Source organism: Leopardus geoffroyi, chromosome D1 (assembly GCF_018350155.1).
Source record: "Leopardus geoffroyi isolate Oge1 chromosome D1, O.geoffroyi_Oge1_pat1.0, whole genome shotgun sequence".
Classification (NCBI taxonomy): domain Eukaryota; kingdom Metazoa; phylum Chordata; class Mammalia; order Carnivora; family Felidae; genus Leopardus; species Leopardus geoffroyi.
Window position 1 is genome coordinate 62,250,416 of NC_059329.1, and position 20,471 is coordinate 62,270,886.

Consider the following 20,471-nt stretch of genomic DNA (forward strand, 5'->3'; position numbering starts at 1 on the left):
GACAACAAATTTCATATTAAAAAAATCTTAAAAAAAAAGGGGGCCTCTACATACTATTCTAATGACAAGCTGTTTGGGGTCTTCTGCACTGGTACCAGATGCTCTCCACCTAAGACTTACCATTCTAAGCCTAATTCACAGAATTTTATAATTGTAGGAGTTGGATTCACAGTTTTCAAAGCACAGAATAGGAGATTTGTTTTACAAATTGGAGTGTAGCTCTTAGAATTGTAGATTTCTAGTAAAGAGGTGTCTTGTTAGGGTTGGTGCTTGTTTCCCAATCAAACCCCAATCAAATCCACCTAGACCATTACTAAAAAGAACTTTAATGTGATTGAGTCATTAGTCATACAGAATTGTCAATTATAAAGAATGATCAATCATAAAAATATAATCAACACTTCTCAATCAGTAGGACTGATGGCCATTTGTGGGGAGGTGTGGGGAGTGATCCATCTGGAGGGTGAGGAGGAGGACATATGCTTCTCCCAGTACTCTGCCCCAGGGGTCTCAGGGACTAGATGTTTTGTTGGGTTTGACAGGCTTTGGTGTAATAGGAAACCAAGAGAACTTTTCAGCTGGCAGTTTTGATGGCTTATGCTTCAGCATCTGGAAGCTGAGATCATAATTGATCAGATAGCCATCATTGTAGACATAGAGCTTGTGATCCAAGGGGGAGTAATTGATACCATGCAGTGTTTCCAGCATCTTATCCAGCAGGATGCTGAGATGGCGCTCCCGCCCAGTGTTGGTATCAAAAGCATAGAAGATCTCTTCCTGGTGGGTGCTCCGTGGGCGTAGGGCATACAGCACTCCACAGGCCATGAAGGCTCCTGACATGGCTGGCTTGTACTGGTTGGTTTGCCAGGTTTTCTCCACTTCTAAGGTGCTGGTATTGAGGCGGCTTACAATCAGGTTTCCCTTGCTCTCCTCGGTGGCATAGAGCACCCACAGTCCCTTCTCATCACCAGCAAAATCTAAATCTTTCCAGGGCACACCAACATAGGAGAAGCGGTTGTTGTAGGTGGCGCTGGGCAATGGGCGTCGTAGCACCAGGGTGTTGGAGGAAAGGTTCAGCTTGGCAATGTCACGTGTGCCATAGTAGTTGAAGTACATGAAGTTTTTGTACACGGTGTTACCACTGCCATCACCATAGCCAAATGACCTCTTCTCATAGTTCTTCATCAATACCAGGTCATCATAGGACTTGTACATCTGGTAGTAGTCAAAGTACCTAGGCCAAGCCCCACACCAGAATTATCAGGGTTCACAATGCTAATAAAAATGAGCAGGCTAGTGTTCAAATTAATAGTTGGAACTTTGGAATCATACAGAATTGATTGGTAATCTCTCTTCTGCTTATAACATACTGTGACAAAAAATAACTGTAAAAAAACAGTAACAGCAATAACATTAACATCAAATGCAACAATGTCTCATGGACACTGTGCGTGCATTATCTCATTTAATTATAGTGAAAGTACCATAAAGTAGGTTTTATCCCCACAGATTTGAAGACTGGGTCTCAGAAAGACTAAGTAATTTGCTCAAAGTCCCTCAGCTCATAATTAAAATCCATTAAAAGAAAAAAAAGATTCTATCTCATTGATTGTCGGGACTGACCGAAATAATGCAAATAAAACAATTAGAATATTTATCTCAAAGTAAGCAATCAACAAGTGATGGTTATTATTCTTTTCTTCTTTATGGATGCTCTTCCTTATGGATGCCCCCTCCACCCGTCCCTGAGACAATGTCCTGTGGTAGATCGTAGTTCTGGAGCTGGATTTGGAGAGATTTATGCTCATTGAGGTCACTTTGGAAACTCCTTTAAATTATCCCTGAATGAGGTGCCTGAGTGGGTCAGTCAGTTAAGTGTCTGACTCTTGATCTCAGCTCAGGTCATTTTCTCATGGTTTGTGAGTTTGAGCCCTACATCAGGCTCTGTGTTGACAGCTCAGAGCCTGCTTGGGATTTTCTGTCTCCTTCTCTCTCTGCCCCTTCCCTGCTTGCACACAGTCTCTCTCCATCTCTCAAAATAAATAAATAAACTTTTACAAATAAATAAATAAATAAATCCTGAATGATGAGTGTTGTCACTGCTTGGCCTTGGTCAGTAAGTCTTCCTTTACCACAGAGATTTGGAGAAGATTTAAAAAGCAAAGACACATAAATGTGCTTCATATGCTACAAATGCCTATAGGAATTGGGAGCAATATTGTCAGTAACACTAATCTTTCTGAGATGAGCTTTCACTGAGCTCTTCAATGACAGGTTTAAGCCACGTTCATCCTTCTCTCCTGTGGTGTCCTACTCAGTTGGATCTTTGTCATATTCCTATATAGACTACCTTTAAACACCCTGCCTGTGAGTTGCATCTAGCTTCCTAACCAGGCTGCCAGTTTATTTAAGGGCTCATTCATTTACTCCTTGATTCAATTAGCTATCCTTTCATCTAAAACAAACAAACAAACATTTATCAACACCGACAATGCTGTCCACACTTTTTTTTTTATAAAATCTCATGTGATATTCTAATTTAACTATCCTCACTTTCCAGATGGCTAGAATGGGTCTGAGACATTCATCTTATGTGGCAGTACTCAGATTCAAACTCAACCCTGTCTGAGTCCAAGTCCCAAGTAAAGTCAAGTTCATCCTCTAAATTTCTTCTGAGAAGAACCTAGGATTCTGAAGCCCAGGTAGAGAACAGTTTGTTCTTGAGATAAGATCAGACTACCAATAGAACCAGTTTGGATTACAATGGGTTTAGAAATTTCAGACAGCAGGTTCAAGAAGGAGCTCACAGCCATGTGTGGCATTCTTAATCATGAGAGGAGCTCTAGAAGGTGACCTGTCAGACCTAGGTTAAGTTTGTCCAGGGGCATACCTAAAACAGAGAGAGGAAGTTGTGCTGGGGCCATAAAGAATCCCGTTAGGGTAGGATAGCAAACATTTGGAATGAACCTGGGTACAAAAGAGAAACCATCCTGAACTTACCTGCTGTCTGTAGTCATAGGGGCCACCCAGTAGAGGGAAGAGTCTGGATTGGGTGCTGAGTCTCGACCCCAGGTACCTGCCTTGTGTGCAAAGCCTCTCCAATTGAGTTGCACCACAAAGGGTCTGCTGACTTTCTGGAGGCCTCCATGGTCACAAGAGCCTAGAGAAGAGAGCAGGCAAGGTAGAAACTAAGAGTGAAGCACAAAGCCCACAGGGAGAGGGCTATGAAAGTGTAATAGCTATGTGTGTGTTTCAGCATGTGTCCGTACATCTGAAGACATGCATAGGTGTATAAGCAGGCTTGACTTTGCACAAATAGAGGTTAGTGTATACGTCTGATTTTAGGTGTATTTATATATATTTATGTTTACTAGGATGCCTATATGTGAGACTATACCTATCTCTGTCTGCATTGCTTAATGATGCACCAAATAAGGAAATGAAAGATTTATTCTACATCAAGACATTCACTGCCCACCCCTCAGTATGCCTTAACCAAAGCTGCATTCCCAAACCATCTTTGGGGAGAAGAAATTTTCAGAAATTCAGTCTGAGGCCTCACCGGGGGGCAGGGGTGGACCAGAGTGTCCAGAGGCCACTTCTTGCTTCTCCCTCTCACACTCTCTTAGCTGGTCCTTGAGACTATCCACCTCCTGACGAAGAGCACAGAGATCGTGCTGGTCTGAGTCAGCCAGAAGCTTGAGTATGAGGCTGGCATTAGCCACCTGTGGAAATGAGATGCCAAGGATATGGGTCACAGACTGTTCTTAAGAACTGATGTCAGCCTTCCATATTGCTCAGCTCTGTGTCTTTTTTTCCCCCAGAAATAAGTGATTTGGTAAATCATCAAATTTATGAAATTAAGTAAGACAGGAGACTATGGAGGCAGAGGTATTCTCTAATCTATCCATGTATATGGCTCTGGAATTAAGAGAGGAGGCTCTCAGCCTCACTAAGTCCTCCCTTGGCCATAAGCCAGGTCACCAACTCCTGTGGTCTCTCCAGCTGCAGGCACAGCAAGTTGTAGATTGGGGCCTCCTAGGAGGAAGCAAGGGTAGTGGGAATCCTGGACTTCAGGGCACCGTTCATTTCCAAGACCTGGTTATTCTGACCTTCAGTGGTGCATGTGTACTCACTGACCTGGGTCTGGAGGCATGGACAGGCAGTTCCCCCAAACCTCAACATCCATGACTTTTTTCTTTTATTTGCATGCCCTCAGTGTCATGTAGCCTAAAAAATACTGTCTTGGATCTGTCATTTTATTTTGTTCCATTAACAGCCCTTGAGAGAAGTTAAAATGGTGGAGCAGCATGAAGACCCTGAGCTTATCTCATCCCTGAAACGCAGCTAGATCAGCACCAAACCATTTTGAACACCTAGGAAGTTGATCTGAGGATTAATGCAACCACCTGCATAACTTAAGTCACAGAACTTGCCAGGTACACGGTGTGGAGAGGTGAACTTGGGGGAGAAAAGCCTTGGGGGGTAGGGAGCCATTTTTGCAGAGAGAAGACAGAGAGAGAAAGAGAAAGGGAGAGAGTGCAAAACATTGGCATGGTGCAAGAAAGCATTCCCTGCAAAAGTAGCTGGAGAGAAAGAGAAAGAAAGAGTGAAAACACTCGCAGGGGACTGAACAAGAAACCTGTTCCCCAAAACCATTGATGGGGAGAAAAGAGAGGGTTTCAATACCACCAGGATTCTACAAACAGTGGATTGCTGAGTCTGAAGTTCTGGAGCTCAGTGCCTGGTGGCGCTCTGATGAGGAAGCTGGACAAATTCCCAGGAGCAAGCAGTGGGGTCTGAGGGGTCCATGTGCCACAGGGGGAGAAGCAGTTCCCCTGCTTGGAGAGCATTTGGTAGAGGCCAAATGGCCTCCCCACAGCAAAGGTCCCAGGGGACCCTGGAGAGGAGCCACATTTGAGGGTATTGGGACAAAGACCCCAGAGTATGGTGAAGCCTGGAGCCGGCTGTGTGCTGTGATTTGTCACCATCTCTGAACCTCTGCTGCTGCAGGATCACACAAACATTTTCTGGGGCTAGCTGGCACCCAGCCATTGCTCAGCAAGACCCTCCTACAGAGAATCAGTGGGACCAAGTGAAGGGGTCTCTGAAGTGTTATATTTTGAAACAACCCCATCTGAAATAAAACTCTGGAGGAAGGTGCCATCTGGCAGGCAGATGGCTTGGACACAGACAGGGTAGAGACAGGAGTGAATGAAGTCCTGAGACAAAGGAGGGATGCTTTATCATGGGTCAGTCAGAGAGGGAATTTCCTGTGCCACAGACTAGGGAGTTGGGTGAAGCCATTTCCACCTATCCTACACATGCACAATGATCCACCCCAGTAAGATAAGCAGCGTCACCTAGTGGATAATGGAGCCATTACACCATGGAGCCACTAGAGTGCTTAGTTTAAGTTCTAGGGGAAACTGGATGTAACTTCATTGGGGTTTCATTGTGTTTGCTGGTTCATTTATTTGTTCACTTTCTTTGCTTCTGTTTTTGCTTAAGTTGTTTTCTTTTTTCTTCCTTTTCTTTGTTGGGTACAGAAAGTGAAAATTTTATTTATAGTTTTTTACTTTATTTTATTTTTATTTAAATTTTTATTGTATTTCATTTTCTTTATTTTATTTTATTCTATAAATATTTTTTAATTTTTAAATTTTTTTCTTACACTTTTCTTCTCTCCTTTCCCTTTTTTCTCTATTCTTTCAACAATCAGACTGAAACACACCTAGAATCTAGTTCTTTTATTTAATTTTTTATTGTGTATTTAATTTTTCAATTTTTATTTTTTATTTTATTAATTTTTTCTTCCTCCAAAATGACAAAAATGAAGGAATTCATGCCAAAAGAAAGAACACGAAAAATAACACCAAGGGACTTAATCAACACAAATATAAGTAAGATGTCTGAACTAGAATTTAGAACCATGATAATAAAAATACCATCTGGGGTTGAAAGAGCATAGAAGACACCAGAGAATCCCTTTCTGCAGAGATAAAAGAAGTAAAATCTACTCAGGCTGAAATTGAACATGCTATAACTGAGATGCAATCTCAAATAGATGTCACAATGGCAAGGATGGATGAAACAAAGCAATGAATCAGCGATATAGAAGATAAAATTCTGGAGAATAATGAAGCAGAAAAGAAGAGAAACAAAGGCAAAAGAGCATGACACAAGACTTAGAGAACTCAGTCACCTGTTAAGGAATAAAATCTGAATCACAGGAGTCCCAGAAGATGAATAGAGAGAAAAGGAGGAAGAAGGTTAATGTGAGCAAATTATACTGGAAAACTTTCCTAATCTGTGAAAGGACACAGACATCAAAATCCAAGAAACCTAGAGAATTCCCATCAGATTAAATAAAAACTGACCATCAACAAGGCATATCATAGTGAAATTCACAAAACACAGACAAGGAAAGAATTATAAAAGCAGCAAAGGAAAAAAATCCTTAAACTACAAGGAAAGGCAGATAAGTTTCACAGTAGACCTATCCACAGAAACTTGTTAGGCCAGAAAGGAGTGGCAGGATATATTCTACATGCTAAATCAAAAAAATATGAAGCCAAGAATTCTTTATTCTGCAAGGCTGTCATTCAAAATAGAAGGAAATATAGTTTCTGAGACAAACAAACACTAAAGAAATTCGTGACCACTAAACAGCCCTGCAAGAAATTTTAAGAGGGACTCTCTGAGTGGAGAAAAGACAAAACAAAACAAAACAAAAAAGACCCAAAGCAACAAAGACTAGAAAGGACCATTGAACATCACCAACTCTACACATAACACTAAACTCATATCTTTCAGTACTCACTCTAATTGTCACTGGACTAAGTGCTCCAATCAAAAGACATAGGCTATTGGAGCCAAAGCAATCTTGAAAAAGAAAACCAAAGCAGGAGGCATCACAATCCCAGACTTCAAGCCATACTACAAAGCTGTAATCATCAAGACAGTATGGTACTGGCACAAGAACAGATACTCAGATCAATGGAACAAAATAGGGAACCCAGAAATGGACCCACAAACATATGGCCACCTAATCTTTGACAACGCAGGAAAGAATATCCAATGGAATAAAGACAGTCTCTTCAGCAAGTGGTACTGGAAGAATGAACCCGGACCACTTTCTTACACCATCCACAAAAATAAACTCAAAATGGATGAAAGACCTCAATATAAGACAGGAAGCCATCCAAATCCTCGAGAAGAAAGCAGGCAAAAACCTCTTTGATCTTGGCCACAGCAACTTCTTACTCAACACATCTCCAGAGGCAAGGGAAACAAAAGCAAAAATGAACTACTGGGACCTCATCAAAATAAAAAGTTTCTGCACAGTGAAGGAAACAATCAGAAAAACTAAAAGACAACTGACAGAATCAAAGAAGATATTTGCAAATGACATATCAGGTAAAGGATTAGTATCCAAAATCTATAAAGAACTTTCAAACTCAACACCCAAAAAACAAATAATCCAGTGAAGAAATGGGCAAAAGACATGAATAGACACTTCTCCAAAGAAGACATCCAGATGGCCAACCAACACATGAAAAAATGCTCAACATCACTCATCATCAGGGAAATACAAATCAAAACCACAAGAGATACCACCTTACGCAGGTCAGAATGGCTAACATTAACAACTCAGGCAACAACAGACATTGGCAAGGATGCAGAGAAAGAGGATCTCTTTTACATGGTTGTGGGAATGCAAGCTGGTGCAGCCACGCTGGAAAATAGTATGGAAGTTCCTCAGAAAACTAAAAATAGAACTACCCTACAACCCAGCAATTGCACTACTAGGTATTTATTTACAGGATACAGGTGTGCTGTTTCGAAGGGACAATGCATCCCCATGTTTATGGCAGCACTATCAACAATAGCCAAAGTATGGAAAGAGCCCAAATGTCCATCGATGGATGAATGGATTAAAAATTGTGGTATACACACACACACACACACACACACACACACACACACAATGGGGTATTCCTTGGCAATCAAAAAGAATGAAATCTTGCCATTTGCAACTACATGGATGGAACTGGAGGGTATTATGCTAAGTGAAATTAGTCAGTCAGAGAAAGACAAAAATCAGGGGCGCCTGGGTGGCGCAGTCGGTTAAGCGTCCGACTTCAGCCAGGTCACGATCTCGCGGTCCGTGAGTTCAAGCCCCGCGTCGGGCTCTGGGTTGATGGCTCAGAGCCTGGAGCCTGTTTCCGATTCTGTGTCTCCCTCTCTCTCTGACCCTCCCCCGTTCATGCTCTGTCTCTCTCTGTCCCAAAAATAAATAAACGTTGAAAAAAAAAATTAAAAAAAAAAAAAAAAGAAAGACAAAAATCATATGACTTCAGTCACATGAGGACTTTAAGAGACAAAACAGATGAACACAAGGCAAGGGAAACAAAAATAATATAAAAACAAGGAGGGGGACAAAACAGAAGAGACTCATAAATATGGAGAACAAACTGAGGGTTACTGGAGGGGCTGGAGGGGGGATGGGCTGAATGGGTAAGAGGCACTAAGGAATATACTCCTGAAATCATTATTGCACTGTATGCTAACTAATTTGGATGTAAATTTTAAAAAATTAAAAGTAAAATGTAAAAAAAAGACATAGGCTATCAGAATGGATAAGAAAACTAGACCCATCTATATGCTGCTTATGAGAGACTCAATTTAGACCTAAAGACACCTGCAGATTGAAAGTGAGGGGTTGGAGAACCATCTGTCATGCTAATGGTCATCAGAAGAAAGCTGGAGTAGCCATACTTATATCCAACAAACTAGATTTTAAAATAAAGACTGTAACAAGAGATGAAGAAGGGCATTATATCATAATTAAGGGGTCTAACCACCAAGAAGATCTAACAATTGTAAATATTTATGGCCCCAATGTAGAACACCCAAATATATAAATCAATTAATTACAAACACAAAGAAACTCATTGATAATAATACTATAATTGTAGGGGACCTCAACACCTCACTTACAACAATGGACAGATCACATAAGCAGAAAATCAACAAGGAAACAATGGCTTTGAATGACATACTGGACTAAATGGGCTTACAGATATATTCAGAACATTTCATCCTAAAGCAGCAGAATACACATTCTTCTCAAGTGCCCATGGAATATTCTCCAGAATAGATCACATACTGGGTCACAAATCAGCCCTCAAGAAGTAAAAAAGATCAAGATCATACCTTGCATATTTTCAGGCCACAATGATATGAAACTCAAAATGAACCACAAGAAATAACTTGGAAAGACCATGAATGTTTGGAGATTAAAGAACATCCTACTAAAAAATGAATGGGTCAAGCAGAAATTTAAAGAGGAAATTAAAAAGTTCATGGAAGCCGATGAAAATGTAAACACAACAGTCCATAATCTCTAAGATGCAGCAAAGCTGGTCATAAGAGGGAAGTATGTAGCAATCTAGGCCTTCCTAAAGGAAGAATGGTCTCAAATACATAACCTAACCTTACACCTAAAAAAGCTAGAAAAAGAACAGCAAAAACAGCAGAATAAAGGAAATACTAAAGATTAGAGCAGAAATCAATGATACTAAAATTAAAAAAAAAAAAAGTAGAACAGATCAACGAAACCAGGAGCTGAAAGAATTAACAAAAGAATTTAAAAAATTAATAACCTCCTACTCAGACTGATCAAAAAGAAAAAGCACAGGACCCATATAAATAAAATAACAAATGAAAGATGAGAGATCACAACCAACACGACAGAAATACAAACTACAATAAGAGAATATTATGAGCAATTATATGCCAATGAATTGGGCAATCTGGAAGCAATGGACAAATTCCTAGAAACATATACACTACAAAAACTGAAACAGGAAGAAATAGAAAATTTGAACAGACCCATAACCAGTAAAAAAATTAAACCAGTAATCAAAAATCTCCCAACAAACAAGAGTCCAGGGCCAGATAGTTTTCCAGGGGAATTCTACCAAACATTGAAGCAAGAGTTAATACCTATTCTTGTGAAGCTGTTCCAAAAAATAGAATGAAAGAAAAACTTCCAAATTCATTTATGAGGCTAACATTACCTTGATTCCAAAACCAGACAAAGACCCACTAAAAAGGAGAACTATAGACCAATTTCCCTGATGAACATGGATGCATAAGTTCTCAACAAGACAGTAGCAAACCAAATCCAACAATATGTTAAAAGAACTATTCAACACGATCAAGTGAGATTTATTCCTTGATGTAGGGCTGGCTCAATATCCACAAATCAATCAATATTATACATCACATTATACTTTCACATAGAAGAAAGGATAAGAGCCACATTATCCTTTCAATAGATGCAGAGAAAGCATTTGATAAAATACAACACCCTTTCTTTATAAAAACCCTGAAGAAAGTTGGGGTAAAAAGATCATACCTCAAGATCACAAAGGCCATATATGAAAAACCCACAGTTAATATCATCCTCAAGGGGAAAAAACATAGTTTTCCCACTAATGTCAGGAGCACAATAAGGATGTCCACTCTCACCACTGTTATTCAACATAGCGTTAGAAGTCCTAGCCTCAGTAATCAGAAAACACAAAGAAATAAAAGGCATCCAAATAAGCAAGAAGGAAGTCAAACTTACACTGTTCACAAATGACATAATACTCCATATGAAAAACCCAAAAGACTGCACCAAAAAACTACTAGAACTGATCCATTAATTCTGCAAAGTTGCAGGATATAAAATCACTGCACGGAAATCAGTTGCATTTCTATTCACCAATAATGAAGCAGCAGAAAGAGAAATAAATGTATCAATCCCATTTATAATTGCACCAAAAACTATAAAATACCTAGGAATAAACTTAACTAAGAAAGTGAAAATCTACACTGAAAACTATAGAAAGCTTATGAAAGAAATTGAAGAAGACACAAAAAACTGGAAAAACACTCCATGCTCATGGATCGAAAGAACAAATATTGTTAAAATATCGATACTACTCAGAGGAATCTACATATTCAATGCAATCCTTTTCAAAATAACACCAGCAGTCTTCACAGAGCTAGAACAAACAATCCTAAAACTTGTATGGAACCAGAAAAGACCCCAAATAGCCCAAGAAATCCTGAAGAAGAAAACTAAAGCTGGAGACATTACAATTCTGGACTTCAAGCGGTATTATGAAGCTATAATCATCAAGACGCGATGGTACTGGCACAAAAACAGACACATAGATCAATGGAACAGAATAGAGAACCCAGAAATGGACCCACAAACATATGGCCAACTAATCTTTGACAAAGCAGGAAAGAATATCCAATAGAGAAAACACAGTCTCTTCAGCAAATGGTTGGGAAAACTGGACAGCAACATGCAGAAGAATGAACCTGGACCACTTTCTTACACCATACACAAAAACAAACTCAAAATGGATGAAAGACCTAAACTTAAGACAAGGGGCCATCAAAATCCTAGAGAAGAAATCAGGCAACAACCTCTTTGACCTCAGCCACAGCAACTTCTTACTCAGCATATCTCCAGAGGCCAGGGAAACAAAAGCAAAAATGAACTATTGAGTCCTCATCAAGATAAAAAGCTTTTGCATGGTGAAGAAAACAATCAACAAAACTAGAAGTAACTGACAGAATGGGAGAAGATATTTACAAATGACATATCAGATAAAGGGTTAGCACCCAACATCTACAAAGAACTTACTAAATTCAACACCCCAGAAATAAATAATCCAGTGAAGAAATGGGCAAAAGACATGAAAAGACACTTTTCCAAAGAAGACGACCAGATGGCTAACAGACACGTGAAAAGATGCTCAACATCACTCATCAACAGGGAAATATAAATCAAAACCACAATGAGATATTACCTCACACCCGTCAGAATGGCTAAAATTAATAGCTCAGCCAACAATGGATGTTGGCGAGGATGCAGAAAAAAATGAACCCTTTTGCACTGCTGGTGGGAATGCAAACTGGTGCAGCCACTCTAGAGAACAGTGTGGAGGTTCCTCAAAAAATTAAAAATAAAACTCCCTTACAACCCAGCAATTGCGCTACTAGGTACCTATCCAAAGGATACAGGAGTGCTAATTTGAAGGAGTATATGCACCCCAATGTTTATAGCAGCGCTATCGACAATAGCCAAAGTATGGAAAGAGCCCAAATGTCCATCAACTGATGAATGGATGAAGAAGATATGGTATATATATATATACAATGGAATTTTACTTGGTGATCAAAAAGAATGAAATCTCGCCATTTGCAACAGTGTGTATGGAACTAGAATGTATTATGCTAAGTGAAATAAATCAGCAGAGAAAGACAAATATATTATTTCACTCATATGTGAAACTTAAAAAACAAGAGAAGAACAAAGAGAAGGGAAGAAAAAAGATAAAAACAGAGAGGGAGACAAACCAAAAAGACTCTTAAATACAGAAAACAAACTGAGGGTTGCTGGAGGGGTTTTGGGTGGGGGGAAAGGCAAAATGGGTGACAGGAATTAGGAAGGCACTTGTTGTGATGAACACTGGGTGTTATATGTAAGTGATGAATCACTAAATTCTATTCCTGAAATCATCATTATTATACTATATGTTAACTAATTTGGATGTAAGTAACTGAGAACAAACTGAGGGTTGATGGGGGGTGGGAGGGAGGGGGGGTGATGGGTATTGAGGAGGGCACCTTTTGGGATGAGCACTCGGTGTTGTATGGAAACCAATTTGACAATAAATTTCATATATTGAAAAATAAAATTAATTAATTAATTAATTAATTAATTTGGATGTAAGTAAAAAACAAACAAACAAAAACAACAACAACAACAAAAACAGCTCTTGAGGTGAGCATTAGTGTTATTTCCATTTCATAGCTGAGGACATTGTGTCCCTCTTTGCTACAGAAAAAATGACTCTCTCCTCTGTATACCCAGGTTCTCTCTCTCCTTTCCTGGTTACAGCCACATTCTCAGGAGTGTCTTGGTGAGTGAATGAATGGACACAGACAGCTAGCTTTCAGGCCCTCTCTCATCAACCTTCCCCGAGTGCCCATTACAAAAAGCAACTGCCCACATCACATGCTGGATGCCACATTTCCATTCACTCCTCACTCTACTGACAGCATCATTTCCAAGCTCACTATCCTGGTCCACAAGTCTCTCCAGATATTGCCCCTATTTTAGCTCAATTCAAACTCTTTTCTGTCTCCTTTCCACTGGCCATTCCACTTCCTTCTTCTTCTCTAACCTCTTCCCATCTCCCACTGCACTTATACCCACAAATTGGCCTGTTAATGTAGGAAAGCACATCCTCCACAAACCTCTCTGTATGGTGATGGCCTCTGAGAATCCCAAGGACAATATCTAATTTTTTCCTTCACACTCAGGATTCATCTCAAAGATGAGGGCTATGATTTCTCCAGGAATTTCTCTACTGGCCCAGCTCATCCTCTTGCTGGATGCAGGAGAGAATGTGCTCATGTAACTCCCAGCCTCAACCCGTAGCTCCAGCACTCACCCTCAAGAGCTCCTGATCATACTTGTCCATGAGCTCCTGGGCTGTACTCTGTAGCTGCTCCAACTTCTTCAGGGGAATGAGGTCATTGGCCAGGTGAACCACACAATGGCACAGGCCATCCTTACCCATAGAGCCTGGCACCAGCTGCAAAAGCAAGATCACAGGCACGTTAAGCATAATGAAATACATTGGAGCACAGTGCACGGTTTGGGAACATGAAGCAGAAGAGCTGACCCTACTCTGGAGAGTCTGAGAAGAGATCTCTTTGCACAGGAGGGTGTTCATGACTGTCTAAGTCTCCTTCTGTCGTGAGTTTGACCCTTCCCTTGATTTCCCAGAGCTGAAATATAGTCTCCTTCCAGCTCCTACTGGTGGAACCATCCTCACCCTACCTCATGCACTGACAGGGTCTGGCTGCAGTTCACAGAACTGGGAGTAGACTCTTCTCTGAGGCTCTGTGGAAAAGAGGAAAGATGATCTGAAAAGAAATGTTCAGGGACTAGCGTGGTGGCCGCAGTACCTCTACTCTGGACATAAGTAGATTCCCACAAGTTCACTCTGTCTTGAAGACAGCAGGAACAGAGAGTTCCAAATTGTCAAAGAAGGGAATGAATATTAACAGCACCATTAGGCACCAAAGTCTGGACTGATATTTAGCATTCCCAAGAACACAGGAGGGTATGACTTGAATTCTTTATTTTGTAGTTGAAAAACGAGAGGTTCTCAGAATGTAAAAAAAAAAAGAAAAAAAAAGAACCATCTACGGTTTCCTTATAGATTTTTCAAGAATCAAGATGTGTGGCCACTGTCCTTCTCTGAATAGTCCCACACATATCTTCTGTGGCCCTGGGAGTTAATTTGGCTGTGTCTTCAGTCTGCAACTCCAGCCCAGGGGTTTAGCTTTTGGGGATCATGACACAAAGGGTGCATGCTTATAATAGCCCAGGTTGTCCTTCCTTAGTTCCAGCATCCTTCATACAAGAAAAGGGTGGCCTAACAATGAAGCAACAGAAAGACAAATAAAGAAACTGATCCCATTCACAATTGCACCAAGAAGCATAAAATACCTAGGAATAAATCTAACCAAAGATGTAAAGGATCTGTATGCTGAAAACTATAGAAAGCTTATGAAGATAATTGAAGAAGATTTAAAGAAATGGAAAGACATTCCCTGCTCATGGATTGGAAGAATAAATATTGTCAAAATGTCAATACTACCCAAAGCTATCTACACATTCAATGCAATCCCAATCAAAATTGCACCTGCATTCTTCTCGAAACTAGAACAAGCAATCCTAAAATTCATATGGAACCACAAAAGGCCCCGAATAGCCAAAGGAATTTTGAAGAAGAAGACCAAAGCAGGAGGCATCACAATCCCAGACTTTAGCCTCTACTACAAAGCTGTCATCATCAAGACAGCATGGTATTGGCACAAAAACAGACACATAGACCAATGGAATAGAATAGAAACCCCAGAACTAGACCCACAAACGTGGCCAACTCATCTTTGACAAAGCAGGAAAGAACATCCAATGGAAAAAAGACAGCCTCTTTAACAAATGGTGCTGGGAGAACTGGACAGCAACATGCAGAAGGTTGAAACTAGACCACTTTTTCACACCATTCACAAAAATAAACTCAAAATGGATAAAGGACCTGAATGTGAGACAGGAAACCATCAAAACCTTAGAGGAGAAAGCAGGAAAAGACCTCTCTGACCTCAGCCATAGCAATCTCTTACTCGACACATCCCCAAAGGCAAGGGAATTAAAAGCAAAAGTGAATTACTGGGACCTTATGAAGATAAAAAGCTTCTGCACAGCAAAGGAAACAATCAACCAAACTAAAAGGCAACCAACGGAATGGGAAAAGATATTTGCAAATGACATATCGGACAAAGGGCTAGTATCCAGAATCTATAAAGAGCTCACCAAACTCCACACCCGAAAAACAAATAACCCAGTGAAGAAATGGGCAGAAAACATGAATAGACACTTCTCTAAAGAAGACATCCGGATGGCCAACAGGCACATGAAAAGATGTTCAGCGTCGCTCCTTATCAGGGAAATACAAATCAAAACCACACTCAGGTATCACCTCACGCCAGTCAGAGTGGCCAAAATGAACAAATCAGGAGACTATAGATGCTGGAGAGGATGTGGAGAAACGGGAACCCTCTTGCACTGTTGGTGGGAATGCAAATTGGTGCAGCCGCTCTGGAAAGCAGTGTGGAGGTTCCTCAGAAAATTAAAAAATAGACCTACCCTATGACCCAGCAATAGCACTGCTAGGAATTTACCCAAGGGATACAGGAGTACTGATGCATAGGGGCACTTGTACCCCAATGTTCATAGCAGCACTCTCAACAATAGCCAAATTATGGAAAGAGCCTAAATGTCCATCAACTGATGAATGGATAAAGAAATTGTGGTTTATATACACAATGGAGTACTACGTGGCAATGAGAAAGAATGAAATATGGCCCTTTGTAGCAACGTGGATGGAACTGGAGAGTGTGATGCTAAGTGAAATAAGCCATAGAGAGAAAGACAGATACCATATGTTTTCACTCTTATGTGGATCCTGAGAAACTTAACAGGAACCCATGGGGGAGGGGGAGGAAAAAAGAAAAAAAAGAGGTTAGAGTGGGAGAGAGCCAAAGCATAAGAGACTGTTAAAAACTGAGAACAAACTGAGGGTTGATGGGGGGTGGGAGGGAGGAGAGGGTGGGTGATGGGTATTGAGGAGGGCACCTTTTGGGATGAGCACTGGGTGTTGTATGGAAACCAATTTGACAATAAATTTCATATAATAAAAAAAATAAAATATAAAAATTAAAAAAAAAAAACAAGAAAAGGGTGGCATATTTCTGCAGGAAATGATGCCTCATAAAAGAGCAGGATGTACAGCCCAGAGTTCATCCTTGTTTTCCCTCTGTCACCCTATGCCTGCCCAAGCCCAGCAACAGTCAGAGCATATTGGGTATCCCATCCTCCTTTCAGACGTCCCTGGGTCTCTCCACCTTCACTCTCTCTCAGAACCTTGGGCTTCTTGAAATGGATCAGAGCGGTGAGGGAAGCCAGCCCAAAACCCAGAACCATCTCTTCACCCACTTGAGATCCCTCCATCCTCTGCCTGTACCTGAGGCTGCGCTGGGAGTGCCAGAGGCAGCAGTAGGGTGGTTATCAGGAGAGCCAAGGAAGACTGCATGTTGCATCTGCTGCAGGAGGGGAGCAATACCTATGAGTTCCCCTAGGCTTTTATCTCTTGTCCATGTGAATGGTCTCAGTAGGAGAGATAAGGATTTCATCATCTGAAAGGTCTGAGGGTGTGAGGGGGGTTGGAAAGGGACAGGGCGGGGCATGGGAGGAGAGGGCTGTGCTTCCAGAGAAGGGCTGAAAGTGTGTTTGTGCTTCCAGGGAAGGGCTGGAAGTGACTTTTTTACACAAACAAGATCTTTCTCGTCGTGTTCTCAAGCTGAGATCTGTCCTCCATCTGCTGGGCCCTCCTGTCCACATAGATTAAGACTAACCTGAGACACACTGAGGGGGCCTTGGGATGGGTCTCTTTCAGGAGGGACTATGGTCTTTCCCTCAACTTTAAGGGAGGAATACTCTAGAGGAAAATGTAACCCTACCTGCTCCATCTCCAGGACAGAAGCCATTTATTTAATTAAGTGACCTTGGATGCAGGCCAAGCTGTGAACCTGGGGGGATTGCTTCAGCAGCACAGTGCTGGCTGCTCTGCTCTGTGCCCTCCCTCACACCTAGAAGTCTGTCCTCCTCACTGTTCTGAGCACTCTATATGTTTCCATCCCACCCAATTAGTATTCAAATGTATCTGCTAATTCAAGCTCTGGATGTCAGCAGCCTCCACTCCCTGTCCTTCAAGAGAGCCCCCTCCCAATATCTTCTTGTCAAGCCTCTGGTCCTCTGGGCCTGGTACCTGGGGTACCCTAAAGAAAAGGAAGAGTTGGTCCTGAGTCATAGCTCAGTGTTCCTAGGGCTGGCCACCAGAAATTACCCCTTTCTCTTCCACTGTGTCTACTGAGAACTTCCCAGGCAGTGGTGCATCTCAAACCCCCAAATACCTAAGAGGATGTCAGATTTCCTATGAAGACTGCATTTTCCCATTGAGAAATTTGTATCACTTATTATTTTCCTACTTGTCATTGCAACCCCAATTCAGATATCATAGACATTCAGCATAAAGGCCATTTGCTAATGCATCCCGTCCTTTATAGCCCTTTGCCCAGTACATAATACCTACTAGAGAAAGGCATATGAAGTCTCTACTTTTCCTCCTAGGGAAAGGATGAGAGAGCTTAAGTGAATGGATGACTCCAGGAAGAAATGCCTTGGACTCTCTTGGGCAATCCTTGATGAGAGACCATACCTTCATCTTGCTTTACAGATTTTCACCTTCTGACTCCCTGCTCACGGCCTGGGATCCATTCTCCATCAGCTCCTGTGGCCTAGTCTCTGTCCCAGAGGAGCCACAGAGGTTAGGGACGTATGAGAGGAATGAGTTGGGAGCCCTAAGCTACATGGAGCAGAAAACCTATCCTGAATCACTGCGCAGGTGGGTGTTACTAGAACGTTATGGAAAGAGGGATGGAAAGGAGGAAGTATGAAAGAACACAGAGCCTGAAGCACGACAACTAGTGCTGGGGTCATCTTCCTATATTCTGCCAATGGAAACTAGTGAGGGGATCTAGCCGGGAGAGCAGGGGAAGGCTCGGCACGTGAGCAGACAGGAGAAAGAGCTTAGGTGGGCAGCATGGGGTAGTCCACTGCCTTCCCTCCCAGAACCAGCAGCTCTCTCAAGATTTAGGTGTTAGTCTCCAGGTCAGAAAGCACATCAATTTCCAGAGCTGTGTGCTCTTTTACTCATATCGCGCCATTTCCTCAGCAAACATGGAGTTCCTGCTTCATTCCTTCAGCAAACATGGAGTTCCTGCTTAGCGTCATGCGCTATACAAAAGGCCCCACTCAGAGCAACCTTTCAGTAATCTGGCCCTGGCTGGTCAGAGTGATGGGGAAAGATGAGATCTTGATGACCAGGCTGCATCCTGGGCCTCCCTGTTTGCCACAGTCCGGGCCCAGTCTGTTCTATGTGTGTGAGATGCAACTGTGGAGATCAATACAGAGTTAGAAAGAGCAGGAAAAGTCTATGGACACGGTAAACCCCGGTGGTGAGATGTGTTCAGTGCGCATTCTGTCCACGAGATGGGAACAGGGCTGGGGTGACCATAGCGCCACCTATCGGCAGATGATGAAGATGCCCTGGTCAGAGCTCTGCTCCAAGGATTGCTGTAGCACTACTTGGCCATCTGACGCACAAGCTGCAGAAAACATGTGCTCATTCACTGCTATGGGAGGCCCTCTCAGGGCTCACACCCCTTATGGCCCCGACCCAGCACAAACGAAGCAAGTGCCTGAGCCTCTGAGCGATCTGTTGGGTACGTACTCCATAGACCACAGGGTTTAGGGCAGGGGGCACCACCACATACAGGTTAGCCAGTAGGATGTGGATGTGGCCGGGCACCGTGTGGCGGCCGAAACGGTGGGCCAGGAAAGAGAAGAGAGCGGGTGTGTAGAAGAGAGTGATGACACTGGCATGGGCCCCACAGGTACCCAAGGCTTTGCAGCGGGCACCATGGGACGGCAGGCGACAGACGGCACGGAGAATGAAGGCATAGGAAGTGGCGATGAGCCCGAAGTCCAGTGCTGGGGATAGAAGTGTGGTGGCTAGTCCGTACCAAACGTTGGGGCGCGTGTCACCACATGCCAGCCGAGCCACACCCATGTGTTCACAGTAGGTGTGGGGGAGTTCCCGCTGCCCACAGTAAGGCAGTCTTTGGAGCAGGGCCACAGGGGGTGCCATGACACAGGCACCACGGGTCACGGCAGCCACAGCCACTCCACCCACCACACGCTGTGTCAGCAATGCCCCATAGCGCAGAGGCTGACAGATGGCCACATAGCGGTCCACGGCCATGGCCAGGAGCACTGAAGATTCAGCAATGAAGGCCACATGGGTAACAAAGAGCTGAGCTAGGCAGGCCGCGAAAGAGATCTCCGCTGACAGGCCCCACAGCACAGCCAGAGCTTTGGGTACCGTGGATGTGGCCAGAACCAAGTCAGCAGCTGCCAGAAGCCCCAGCAGCTGGTACATGGGTGCCTGAAGTGTCTTATCAGCTGCCACCAGCCCCAGCAGAAGGACATTCCCTGCCAAAGCCGCCATGTACAGCAGACATACAGGCACCGAAAGCCAGGCATGCAAGGTCTCCAGTCCTGGCACCCCCAGCAGGACAAAGGGACCGGGCCCAGAGATGAGCACAGTCTGGTTGAGAGCAGCCAGTACAGGATCCATTTCCATCTCCTGTTTCCACTTGGCTCTGTCCCTGCAGGGTATGAATGAAGCCTGTGAGAAGCAATCATCAGTTCCCCAGAGATTTCAGATAGGTGGGGGTGAGGGTCCAGCCTTTGGGTACTAAAGCATTTGCTGACAGCCCTATGCTGGCCTATGGATTTCCTAGCCGTCTGTGGGTTTGCTAATGTTTCCATATGATAAATGAAGGAATCTGGCTTCTGACAGGTCAAAAGACCTACTCCAGGATACCCATCTGGTTAATAAAACTAGGATTTGAATCAAAACTCATCTGATTACAGACCACACTCTTCTGACAGTCATCTCTGGGAGGAATGTCTCCTCAACATCCCAGGCACATGAAAGCATTGGAATATGCTTTTCCTGATGACCTGTCCCAGAGGAAGTTATTCGTGTCAAACAAGCCCAAACTTGCCAACATTCTCTGTGTCCCCCTCTACCCCAGGGAAGCTATAAGTCAGAAGGAAGCATATATGGAATGGCTATTTTTCCATTCATGCACCCACAGGTGCTCAGACAAAGCTCCTCTTCCAAAGTCCTTTTCCA

The 20,471-nt window shown here is 42.7% G+C and overlaps 2 protein-coding genes across 3 annotated transcripts; both read right to left on the minus strand.

Annotated features, from left to right (window-relative positions):
- Positions 1-305: 305 nt before the first annotated feature.
- On the minus strand, positions 306-16,799 carry LOC123602522 (olfactomedin-4-like). Of its 2 annotated transcripts, XM_045487006.1 has the most exons (6): positions 16,674-16,799; positions 13,922-13,984; positions 13,530-13,673; positions 3,563-3,725; positions 3,001-3,160; positions 306-1,234 (listed from the first exon to the last, which is right to left on the minus strand). In XM_045487006.1, the coding sequence occupies exons 1-6, from the start codon at positions 16,740-16,742 to the stop codon at positions 511-513; spliced, it is 1,323 nt and encodes a 440-aa protein (XP_045342962.1). In that variant the 5' UTR covers positions 16,743-16,799; the 3' UTR covers positions 306-510. The 2 variants fall into 2 exon arrangements, with proteins under 2 accessions (XP_045342962.1, XP_045342963.1); XM_045487007.1 differs by lacking the exon at positions 13,922-13,984.
- A 2,094-nt stretch (positions 16,800-18,893) lies between these two features.
- Positions 18,894-19,913, minus strand: LOC123600448 (olfactory receptor 52D1-like). Its single transcript, XM_045482501.1, has one exon. It carries the CDS (start codon positions 19,911-19,913, stop codon positions 18,894-18,896), a length of 1,020 nt encoding a protein of 339 aa, XP_045338457.1.
- Between the last annotated feature and the right edge of the window lie 558 nt (positions 19,914-20,471).

Coding starts and splice junctions, on each gene's coding strand:
- LOC123600448 (XM_045482501.1), bottom strand. CDS start 19,913: ATGGAAATGGATCCTGTACTGGCTGCTCTCAACCAGACTGTGCTCATC.
- LOC123602522 (XM_045487006.1), bottom strand. CDS start 16,742: ATGCAGTCTTCCTTGGCTCTCCTGATAACCACCCTACTGCTGCCTCTG. Junction 13,674..13,921: donor AGACCCTGTCAGTGCATGAG/GTAGGGTGAGGA, acceptor TTGCTTTTGCAG/CTGGTGCCAGGCTCTATGGG. Junction 3,161..3,562: donor TGGTCCACCCCTGCCCCCCG/GTGAGGCCTCAG, acceptor TCTCTTCTCTAG/GCTCTTGTGACCATGGAGGC.